General features: G+C 35.4%; 2 protein-coding genes across 2 annotated transcripts; one reads left to right on the top strand and one right to left on the bottom strand.

Moving 5' to 3' along the window:
• Positions 1-2,308: 2,308 nt before the first annotated feature.
• LOC148210541 (uncharacterized) lies at positions 2,309-3,139 on the bottom strand. Its single transcript, XM_088126092.1, has 2 exons — positions 2,876-3,139; positions 2,309-2,725 (listed from the first exon to the last, which is right to left on the bottom strand). The coding sequence occupies exons 1-2, from the start codon at positions 3,137-3,139 to the stop codon at positions 2,309-2,311; spliced, it is 681 nt and encodes a 226-aa protein (XP_087982218.1).
• A 5,522-nt stretch (positions 3,140-8,661) lies between these two features.
• LOC111007135 (pentatricopeptide repeat-containing protein At1g18900) lies at positions 8,662-12,180 on the top strand. Its single transcript, XM_022279358.2, has 2 exons — positions 8,662-8,823; positions 9,358-12,180. Exon 2 carries the CDS (start codon positions 9,361-9,363, stop codon positions 11,995-11,997), a length of 2,637 nt encoding a protein of 878 aa, XP_022135050.1. The 5' UTR covers positions 8,662-8,823; positions 9,358-9,360; the 3' UTR covers positions 11,998-12,180.
• The last annotated feature ends 115 nt before the right edge of the window (positions 12,181-12,295 follow it).

The raw sequence follows: 12,295 nt of genomic DNA, 5'->3' as shown, positions 1-12,295 counted from the left end.
AATAATAGTAGAAATTGAGTTACTTTATATATTAAATCATAAAAAAATTACCACTTATAATCGAGGCATTTTTATCAAACACTTCAGTTCGGAAGCACGGGACAACTCACGCACCACCTTAGGGAAGGATATGGAACTCGGAGACCCATGAATCATGTCTTCTATATTCTTTAAGCATAACTTCGCTAGACTTCTTTGATCTAAATACCAATTTAAGTATCAAAGTGTTGAACACCATATTCTTCATGGTGCAAGTTCTTTATGGGATGAGGAAATTTTATTTATGCAATAATCTTTTGCTTTATATTATGTTTAATTTAAGATTACTAGTCCCTCTCTTTTTCTTTTTATTTTGTTTACAAATAAAAACGAAAAATTTATCAAAATCTTAAAATACTGAACGATAACCCATGATAAGATAAGATTAGAGTCAACTAACTGCAAACTACTCAGCAATTTTCATTTGTTGTACTAAAACTGATGTAATTAATTAATTTTTTTTTTTTTAAGTTTGGAACACCACAAAATGCTACTTAAATATCATAGTGGCACTAAATTTCTTATAATGGGTTTTTCTTTTTCCTTTTTCAAATAAATGTTGATATTACCTGTGGAGTGGAAACGGTGAGATATGAGTCACTATAGTATTTATAAAAAATAAAAATAGGTGCACCTTTTCCAATAATAAAAAATTAATAAAATAAAATAGGTGTACCTGTGGTTTGAAAAAGCGGTCAATAATTGACGACATGGACAACCAACAACACGCTTTCATATTCAACTCAAAATGGTCTTCTTACATCATATATCTAATCTATTTAATTTGAAAAACATGCCCAATTTTCAAAATTTTTAAAGTTTCAAGTAATCAAATCATATTTACACGTTAACCCTTAAATTAACCTTACATAGTTTTTATTTAGTTAAGTATACATCAAATAACATAATTAAACTATTAGTTTGACAAGTTTGAAAAGTTAATTGTATGATTTAATGATTTTTTAATAATAAGGATGAATGATTTGAATCTTTATCAACATGTACATTATAAATAATATGGTAATTCAAAGACAATGATAAGAATATGGTAGTTTTACCAGCAAATCACCTACAATATTAATACGAATTATTTTAGGAACGGCAAAAAATGAAGATTAAATTCAACTTTAAAGTTAAAGAAATGAGTAATTTAAGACTTTTTGGCCATTGAGAGAATACCCACCGGTTAAGATTTGAATTTAAACTTTTATTTTATTTATTTATTTATTTTTATACTCCTCGAAATTTTAAATTTGAAATTGTAAATCCACAATTACACTAAAAAAATATAAAATTTTGATAAAATATATTATTTTACATAACTCATTTAAGTTTTATTAAAATCAAAATACGTGTAACACAATATATTATAAATTATGTAATATCATAATGTAATATTTTTATCACTACTTTTATGATTTATATATTACAAAAACATAAAGGGAAACACTTCATATCAAACACATATTTGAAGCTGTTTTATTTAGTACAACAATTTGAAAATGTTGAATAAGATTATATTTTTCATTTAAAATTTTGGTAAAATAAAGGGAACCGAGCCGGACCCAGTGGCCACGCGGTCTCCTTTGATTTGGTGGGAGAAGGTGGTTCGGTCGGACGAGCGTGGGAAAGAGACAAATAAAAGCAGGGGATTATCACGTGTCCGTATCACAACACGTATCTTCCGTACACGGACCGTGGTACGACAGCACGCGCTCTCTGATCCTTTGTCCTTCGTTGGGGCGTCGCATGCCTTTGCCTCCGCCAATCACAACCCTCCTTCCCGCATAAATTAATCACAATTGCCATTCGGAAATGCGAACTCATGCTAATTTAAATAACATTAAAATATTATTTTAGTCCTTCTTCTTTCAACTTGCTTTTGCTTCATTTTAGTGGCAATATTTTAAGAAAATGTTCTTGATCGTTTTAAGTCTTTTAACTTTTGTTTATGTAATTTGAAAATATTCATTTTTGTCGGGACTTCATTAAAACTTAAACAGTATCAAAGAAAACCAACAAATTGTGCATCGCTTCTTGACGAAGCTAATCTGGAAAAGCAGAGGACCAATAAACAAAAGTTTATGGGCAGCCCTGTTTGCGAGACGTCTCACATGGATTAACTTGAAATTAGGGAAATTCTTTGCCAAATTTCGAATATCCTTTATCCAAACATTGGAATCAGTTTGAGTTTCAGAGCCTCCAAGAATTAGATTAACCAGATGGAAGGAATCGGACTCAAACTGCACCAACTGGAAATTCAACATCATCACCATATGGAAACCTTCGAGCAAAGCCAGGATTCGACCATCAATGGATCGTGGTAAGCTTCTACCCTTCGAGAAACAGCCGCAATAATTTGACCCCTTTCATCTCTGGCAACAACACCAATTTCAGTTCTAAACAAAGTTTCCTTACATGCAGCATCCACATTTATCTTCACCCACCCAATTGAGGGAGGAGACCAAACAGACAGGGAGTCGCTATCAGAGCTGACTTGAGGCGAATAAGTGGGAATCGATCCATGGCAAAGACTGCTACTTTCCTTGAAATCCTTCACAAATGTCAGAATCCTTTCGCATTTGCTCTTAACTTCTGGGACAAATTTGTTAAATCTAACAGCGTTCCTATCGTTCCAGATGGCCCAAGCTCCAACTCCAACCAATTCAAATTCCGCCTCAGAAAGCTACTCCATCAGATACACCAACCTACTTTGGACTGACTGATTGAAATCTCGATGAGCGACAGCTTGAGGTAACAATAAACTTCATACTTCCCTCGCTCTTTTACAATAAAAAAGAATATGATCTGTTGTTTCAACCTACTTTCCACATACTTGACATTTCGAACTCACGTCCACCCCTTTCTTCAATAAATTCCCCATCGTAGGAATACAATCACTAAAAACCCTCCAAATAAAGATCTTAATTTTGAGAGGAATTTTTAGCTTCCAACAGAATTTCCACCAGGCTTCGCTCCTTTCGTTGCTTGCAGAAGCATTCCCAAATCTTGTATTCATTGTTAGCTTATACCCACATTTAACAGAGTAAGTGTCATTCCTGTCAAAGTGCCACACCCACGAATCTGGTTCATTAGTCATTTCTAATCGGAGTAGAAAGGATAGCTTGAAGGTCTTCAATGTTCACCAAACCTCTTAGTTTCCCTACGTCCCATTGCTTTGATGGAGTTATAAAATCAGAAACTAGATACTCCTCTTCATCAGAGAATGAGGAAAGGATTTTGAATGTGTTCTCACGAGGGATCCACCTATCTTTGAAGAAAGCAGTGGACTGACCATTGCCTATCTGGACTCGAAGACCTTGGATAAGAAGAGCACGACCCCAAACCAAACCTTTCCAAAGATACGATGACGAGGCGCTAGAGCTAGCATCTAAAATATCGGAGTCTGGGAAATAAGAACCTTTTAAAAACCTTGAGACCAAGAGGTTAGGAAATTTGAACAAATGCCACGCTTGCTTTGCCAAAAATTAAAACTCTCAAGATAGTGGAAGTTTAGCCCCCATTTTCCTTTGGCATGCACAACTTCTCCCAACTTCTCCAATGAAGCTTCCGAGAATCATTCGTTGTACCCTACCAGAACCTCACAAAGGGCTTTGTCATATCTTTACAAAAGTTCTTGGGAAGTTTAAAGCAGCTCATAGCATAGGTCGAGATCGCCTGGACAACACTTTTGATCAAAACCTCTTTTCAACAGCCGAAAACAAATTACCTCTCCACCTTTGGATCGTCTTCCAGACCCTTTCTTTGACCAAACTAAAATCTTTCCCCTTTCTTCGAGAAAAACAGGATGGAAGACCGAGATAAGTCCCAAGATTATCCACCACTTGAACCCCAAAATCAATAACAGTGATCATTTTAGTTCATCTTTGTAAAATTTTAACATAAATTTTACACATAACGTAAACTATTTAGTATAATGTAATGTAAGAAATATATTGATTGTAGTGACGTGTTGTAATTGTGATAGAAAAAATGTGGTTAAAAATAAAATTAAGGAACCAAAATAATTATTTTTTAAAAGTATGGGACCAAAATGAATATTTAAAAAATATAGAGAGTAAATCGAACTAGTTGAAAGTAGGGAGACCAAACTAATATTTTAACCCTAATTAACTATATTAATTCTAATGTACTCTAAACTATTATCCATTCACTCCAATGCAACACTATTGATTATGAATTTAATTAAGGCATACCAATTCTAATTAATTCAATTAAAACATTCGCAAACTTAAACATAATTCAACTAGTTAAGGTATCTATTTTTTTATAAAAAGAAAGTCGCGAGTTTGAATATTCACATTCACATATCGTACTAAACAAATTAATGAAATACTATAACCTCGCTTTAAATAATAAAAATATAGCTGGGTGACTTGAGAACTTATGTGTATATTTTAGAATAGAGATGTTCACCTTTTGTAACAGGTAAAACTATGATATAGACTAGTAGATGATCATTAAAACTAATAATTTTCTTTAAAATTTACCCAAAAAAATAAACAAGCTTTTTTTTTTTTCCCATCTCCTCTTTAGTAAAAGCAATTGAAAGTGACAAAATTGAAATATTTTAATAACATAAAGGGGTATGGGAATTGGCCTCAACCTTAATGAATTTAGTTGGTGTGTGATTGGACCCAGAAAAGGCCAAAGAAAACTCATGGCTTTGCCTACCTGTTAGTTGTTTATTATTGCATGCCAAGCTGGCCTACTTTGCCTTAAAGTGCTTTATGATACAAACACACCTCATTCTTTCACTTTTTTCCAACCCTACTTTTTAACTTTTTCAAACATAATTATAATTGCTCCCTTCCCTATAAATTAAAGACACCAATGCATAATCATGTAAGAGTTTTAGGCTACCTAAACCAAGATTGTGAAGTTACAATTATGGACAACTTTAATTAATTAATTAATTTATTTATTTATTTATGTTTTGTCTTTTTCATTTTTTAGTAACATTGTTGAAATTCTAGTTACATTTTTCCTTTTTGGATAAAATTGAAGATTTCAACAAGTCCATTACCATGGTTGAGTTTTTAACAGGAAAAGGGTGTAGTTTGATGGTATGGATAGTACTCTGCAATTATTATATAGATGGGTATATATGTGCAATACTCAAATCTTTATCATTCTAATGAAAATCACTCTATTCATGTTGTTAGAGATAAAATCAACTGCAAATACATAATCCTCACCATTATGGCGCGTGTGATTAGACCTCGATTAGGATATAAACGAGAACAAAGAAGAAGAGTCAACGTGTCCAGAAGCACAACTCAACTTGACTCCGACCTAAAAATTATTTTGTTTGGGATGAAATCTCCTAACAGTCACTAAAATATCAATTTTGCTAATGGATATTTTTTTCTTGTTACTGAATATTTGGTAAGTCATAGGTATGGATGCCACCACTTGTTAATAATTCCCTTGTAAGATGTGAAGGCTCAACATTCTCAAATGTATGCAACCTCTTGTATTTATATAAATCTGGTTCGACACCAGGTTTAACTAAGTACCAACTTAAGTTTTGAAGTGTACACGGTCGAGCACCATGTCCGTGCGAAATTCTCTATTTACAAGTTCCAACTAAACTCGTGTTAAAATTTACGTTAGATCACCTGCTGACGTGCCATATAGGCCATATATTTCTTTACCTCCAATATGGAGTTGTTAATTGTCCATGCTTCATCTACTGGACAAAAGTGCACACTGCACACACATAGTTACTTTAATAAAGTATATTATAATACTATTTATTAACAAATAAGACAACTCAATGCCTTTTCAGTTTTTGTAAGCTTTATATTTTTTACACTCATTCCTTTTCCAAAACAATGTAATTCAGACAATTTGATTAAACTTTTCCATAAAAGCAAATCCACCGGCAAATAACCAAAAAAAAAAAAAGGGACCAGTAAATACTAGTTGATATAAAGAGTTTATAAAAGTTTAGAATACTTTATTTCCTAATTGCCTTTATGGAAAGATAAAAGATACCTTCTTTTATGGACAAAAAAATTGGAAGTTTGTATGTTTTCAGTGTCCTGTAAAATCATTTTAAATAAAAATATACACTTTCTAATTCCTGCGGGTCATTGCTCAGTATTCCAAGCCGAAAGTTAGAAAAAATATTTTTGGTAAAGTAAAGAGGGTGAGATTCGAACTTGCACATGTTAAGTGTGTACGTTTTCACACTTTTCATTGTACCGAGTTAGTTGAGCAGAAATCTATATGAAAAATTAGATCGTTTAAAATTAAAAGAAAATTAAAATATTTCATCACATTTTAAGAGGTGAACGTAAAATTCAATTTTCTCTTTTAAATATCATACTTCATATTCTATCATCAGTCGACTTTAACATTTATTAAAAAGCAAAGTATAATTAGAAAAATGTAAATAAATAAATTGAAAGTTTCTAAACGAGACTAAATTGAAAAATAACGAAACCTTACGAAGTAAAATGTATATTTAGCCTAAATCAAAGGAGTCTGTCGTTGGGAGTTTTGGGCCGAAATTGGGCCGCAGGCGGAAAATGATCAAACGCCGTTACTTTTAGTTTTAGCCCTAATGTGTGCTTGAGCAACAAGAAATATTTGACTTTGAACATTACGCCGTCGTATAGGGTTCTTAATGGCCCATGCATGTAGGCGGTGATAGTATGTGCGCGTCCGTATGAGCTTTTCCGTGTTGATGCATTGTCATAGCCCTTGGATGATTCGACTTCTCTACTCTCCTTCTGACTCCTTTTTATATCCGAACTTGGGGTAACTTTTGGAAGAGCATAATTTATTAGATTTCATTTTTTATTTTCTAAAATATCATTTTCATTTTTATATTTTTTAACTTATCGATTTTAATAATACTAATAGTCTTGTCATAAATGGGTGTTGACAACTTTAATAAATAATAAGGGTAAAAAATGGTTGTTATCATTAATGACATGTGAATCAGTTTTATTATCACATTAATATATATTAATCGCTATTTACCAACCTAGACTATTTGATGGTTGATTTGGGTGTAGTTCATTATCGACAAAAAAAAGTCATTGGAAGTCTGAATTCTAGCCATACATGGTGATTGTTAATATATTATATTAAGGTTGTGACACTAGACATTCATGAATCTTTAGTCTATAGAAACGTTATTAATATTTTAATGTTTAAGTTAATTGACAACTTAAATATAAGCTTACTTGTCGTGGCATTTGTAACTTTTTTTTTTTAAGTACGGAGTGTTGGAATTTACATCTTTCATAATGCTATATTTAAAAGTAATGGTATTGGAAAAAATTAGTAAGACATGATATATAAACTAATTTAGAAATACTTTAAATAAGAAATAAAAATGTAAAAATGCATGCTAATATGTTATATAAGAAGTACAACAATACTGAGAATACATATTCGATCATCAAACTATGACAAAGTCACGTTCGAATATCAACCGATCATTTGAGAACTCAGAGGTCGAGACTCAATAAGTTGGCCCGACCCAAAAACAAGGCCCACATTAGCTAGTTAGCCAGCCAACCATAAGACCGACATCCTTGGTTGGCTGGTTGGCTGGTTAGCTGGTCGACTGGTCCGCTCGACCAACTTCATTTAGTCGGCTTATAGTTCGGGCGAATATACCTTGGTTGGTCATGGGCCGAGCCAATTAGCATAGACTCAGCTTGAACTCATCTTATATCAACAGTATACTCTTTCTTATATTATACTTTTGTAAACAACTCGATAGCCAACTACTTGTATGTTGCAGGTAGATATTCTGATATATAAAGAATTTGAATTACTCTCATTTAATAAAATTTTAAATGAAAAAATATTCCACTGACCAAACCCAATACTCAGTAGAACCCTATTTAGTATTATGTTTCACACGAAATCTTGAATCCAACTTAAGTCATTGGAGGTGTGTGGCCAGCACCATATAATTAATCTCTGTAGGTTTCGTCGAATTCTTTTATTTTATAAGATCGATACAAAATTATTAATTATGATAGACTAAATTTATGTATCAACACTAATAACATGTTAAAAACTAAAAGAAAAAAAATATAGATGAAAACAAGAGAGTAGGGACAATGTAAATCTCAATTGATTTGCTTGATATTGAAGTGCTATGCTACAACAATAATGTAAATGAAAAATGGTACCACATGAAATGAAATTATAGTAAAACGGAGCATGTAATCTATGGAAATTAATTATAGACCTCTAAATTTAATATTTACAACACATCTTTTAGTTCGTTGACAATATATTCATAATTTATTACACTATTAAATGCTGAAAGATGAGAAATTAAAAAAATATACCAAATATAACAAAACTTCCTTCCCACTCATATTTATATTTATGCTGACTTGGGACACACGTTTTAATAATTCGAGGGTTGTGGTCTCACAGTAATTACGTGGACAAGCGGATACCATATAGAATCCCAATTCGAAAAATCGTCTTTCCTCCAGAACCAACCGCGTAAATTAGAAACAGAGTTTTGATTAAATGATACCCGGCCGTCACATGAGAATCGCCAATCCATCGACACGTGTCCATTTGATGAAAGTGTATACACCACATCAGGGCTTACCTCACGGCCTTAACCCGCCCCCTATTCTTCGTCCAACTTAGTAGGAAAAAAAAAAAAAAAGAAGCTTCACGCGGGGAGAGGCGAAATGCAGAGATAGGTGAAGCAGCTGAGCCGCCTCCCTTTCACTCCTCAGCTCTAATCCAACTCGCTCATTCAAGTTTCAGGTTCCGCTCTCTCTATCTTTCTCTGCATTCTTAACTTATGGAGAATGAGCTGATTTGCTATCTACTTTATGGTTCCTTCATGGCTGGTTACGGTTACTACTTTCTCTGCCGTGTTCGGTCATGTTTTTTGAATCGCGTATATGGGTTTTCCTGTTTATTTCTTCGACGCGGAAGGGTTTTGATTTATCTCGGTTCTTAGGATGATTTTTGACCGGTTTGTTCACATTTGTTTTCAATTAAGTTGGATTACATTTGTTGAATTTTATTTTTCCTAGAATGAATTTTGACGGTCAATAAATAGTGGGTTATGAAAGGCTTTGTTGAGCTCGTATTTGGGGTTTTCATGTTTTTTCTAAAAATTGTGTTTGGTAATGATGATTGGTCTTTTATGGTTGCTCTGTTAGAGGGAAAATTCGCTGGAGGGCTAGGAGTAGTGTGTAGTTTTCAAATTGAAAGTTGCATTATTTTATGACGGCAAGTGGCTAATTTTGCAACTCTTTTATGAAAGTTGTGTGCTGTAATTGGTAATTGCAGATTATGTTGCGGGCAAAGCAGATTGGCAGCCTTTCAAGCAGTGCTAGGTCGTTTTTTCTTAGTGGATCACGATGTAATGGAGCAGATGGATCTTCATGCACATGCTCTGAAGACGAAACTTGTGTTTCCCAGAGACAAAATGCTAGAATTGAAATCTTGCCCTCATCAAAGCCATCCACCTTGGTAGCCAGGCCCAATAGTTCAGCTAGATTAGGAACTTTAATTGCAGAAGATGCAGCAAAAGTGATAGTGTCTCACAAAACTGACAAGGTTGATCTCTCAATTGCCGTACGACCAGTTACAAACACTGGCCCCAGTCCCCAGAGAGGACCAGAATGTGTTAGATACGCCAGTGGCCTTAACACTGTTCTGGATGATGAGTGCACTTCACCAAAGATTGCAGATCAGTTTGTTAAGGCAGGTATTGTGGCTGTGAACTTATTCTCTGACTTCGTGAATTTTAAAGTCCCCTTATCTGACTATGGTGGAACATTTAGCTCGTCTAAAAATTGCATGGTCGATCCTGCCCGGTCCATTACGTCTGTTAAACCATCAAAAGTCAAACATTTAAGAAGAGAAAACATTTCTAGTGTTCATTCCAAGCCATCCGTTGACATCCCTGTAGATTCTAAGCCTCAAAGTAGTAGTAGCCATCATGGGCCAAAGTGCAAGTCCGAGAAATCCAATTATGTTAAAGGGTTGAAGCAAGTCCCCGAGGCCAGGACACGAAAGCCTGTGGTATTTCATAATATGTCATCAGACAAATGTGATAAAAGGATCTTACCACAAAGATCAAGGATTCATTTGAACAGCTTTACATCACATTTTCATTCCAATGCACAGACCATGGGCTCAGAGTTCACAAATTCTTCTAAGAATTTGAACAAACTTCCTGATAATATTAAAAGTTCAATGGGGATGGCACCAACGACTATGCAGCTTTCGAGTACCTCTCATGCTGTGGAAAGTGTTTTTTGCATATTGCAGCAACTTAAATGGGGCCCGACTGCTGAAGAGGCTCTTGGAAAATTGAACTGTTCAATAGACGTTTACCAGGCAAACCAAGTTCTGAAGCGGCTTGATGACTACTCTGTTGCTCTTGGTTTTTTTAATTGGTTAAAGCGTCTGCCTAGGTTTAGGCATGATGGGCACACTTATACTACTATGATTGGTCTCCTTGGCCGTGCCAAACAATTTGGTGCTATAAATAAATTGCTTGATCAGATGGTCAAGGATGGCTGCCAGCCTAATGTTGTAACATATAATCGTATAATTCATAGTTATGGTCGTGCAAACTATTTGCAAGAAGCTGTTGATGTATTCAAACAAATGCAAGAAGCAGGATGTGAACCTGATCGAGTCACCTACTGCACGCTCATTGACATTCATGCGAAGTCTGGCTTTCTTGATATTGCCATGGGCATGTATGAGAGGATGCAGGAGGCTGGCCTCACTCCCGACACATTTACTTACAGTGTTATGATCAACTGCTTGGGAAAAGCTGGACATTTAAATGCTGCTCATAGGCTGTTCTGTAGGATGGTTGATCAGGGTTGTGTTCCTAATTTGGTCACCTACAATATCATGATTGCTCTTCAAGCGAAAGCAAGGAATTACGAGATTGCATTGAAGCTTTACCGTGATATGCAACAATCAGGCTTTGAGCCAGATAAAGTGACTTACTGCATAGTTATGGAAGTATTAGGCCATTGTGGTTTCCTCGAGGAGGCAGAATCTATATTTATTGAGATGCAAAAGAAGAACTGGGTACCTGATGAGCCTGTTTATGGTCTATTGGTGGACTTGTGGGGAAAGTCTGGTAATGTTCAAAAGGCATGGGAATGGTATCATGTTATGCTTAATGCTGGTTTAAAGCCGAATGTGCCTACCTGCAATTCCTTGCTTAGCGCCTTTCTTAGGGTACACCAACTATCAGATGCCTATCAGTTGTTACAGTCCATGCTGCATTTTGGTCTAAAACCTTCTCTACAAACCTATACCTTGCTTCTCAGTTGTTGCACTGATGCACAGTCGACAAACGACATGGGGTTTTGTTGCGAGCTGATGCAAATAACAGGTCACCCAGCACACACATTCCTGGTGTCGTTGCCATCGGCTGGACCTAATGGTCAAAATGTAAGAGATCACATGAACACATTTTTGGACCTCATGCACAGCGAAGACAGAGAGAGCAAGCGGGGACTTGTGGATGCAGTTGTAGATTTTCTTCATAAATCAGGACTCAAGGAGGAGGCAGGATGCGTCTGGGAGGCTGCTATGCAAAAGAATGTCTATCCAGATGCCGTGAAGGAGAAAAGCAACTGTTATTGGCTCATTAACTTGCACGTTATGTCGGAAGGCACCGCGGTGACAGCTTTGTCTAGGACTCTTGCTTGGTTTCGCCAGCAAATGCTTCATTCCGGTGTCAGTCCCAGTCGAATCGATATCGTGACCGGTTGGGGTCGGCGAAGTAGAGTCACTGGATCTTCTCTAGTGAGGCAGGCAGTGCAGGACCTGCTGAACATTTTTAGCTTCCCTTTCTTCACTGAAAATGGCAATTCTGGATGCTTTGTGGGGTGTGGTGAGCCTCTTAGTAGATGGTTGCACCAATCATATGTGGAGAGGATGCATTTGTTGTAGTAGTTCCTCTAACTCGCACTCTAAATTTCTCCTCTTTATGGGCCAAAATTCAAATTTTGTTGCAGAGCATGGATTGTTTTTAGGTTACTTGCTGGATCAGGTCCATCTGTATGTATTTGTCTTTATGAGTAGAAATCTCCATATTCAAGTTATAAGCACAACAATGATGTTAAAAACTCAAAAGGCTCTCTCACAACTTTCTAGAGTGGAATTTGGCAAGCTTTACTTTTTTAAAAGTGACCTCTTATTGGAATGTGAACAATTTTTTTTGTCTTTCTATCATGCAACGCTCACGTCA

Source organism: Momordica charantia (genome assembly GCF_013281855.1).
Source record: "Momordica charantia cultivar OHB3-1 chromosome 6 unlocalized genomic scaffold, Mcharantia_2.0 BLBB01000006.1, whole genome shotgun sequence".
Lineage (NCBI taxonomy): Eukaryota > Viridiplantae > Streptophyta > Magnoliopsida > Cucurbitales > Cucurbitaceae > Momordica > Momordica charantia.
This window is presented reverse-complemented; position numbering and strand designations above follow the sequence as displayed.

Bases quoted from the DNA above. Each gene is read 5' to 3' on its own strand.
- LOC148210541 (XM_088126092.1), bottom strand. From the start codon at position 3,139: ATGACTAATGAACCAGATTCGTGGGTGTGGCACTTTGACAGGAATGAC. The intron at 2,726-2,875 runs GTATGTGGAAAG...CTGATGGAGTAG, and splicing joins ACGTGAGTTCGAAATGTCAA to CTTTCTGAGGCGGAATTTGA.
- LOC111007135 (XM_022279358.2), top strand. From the start codon at position 9,361: ATGTTGCGGGCAAAGCAGATTGGCAGCCTTTCAAGCAGTGCTAGGTCG.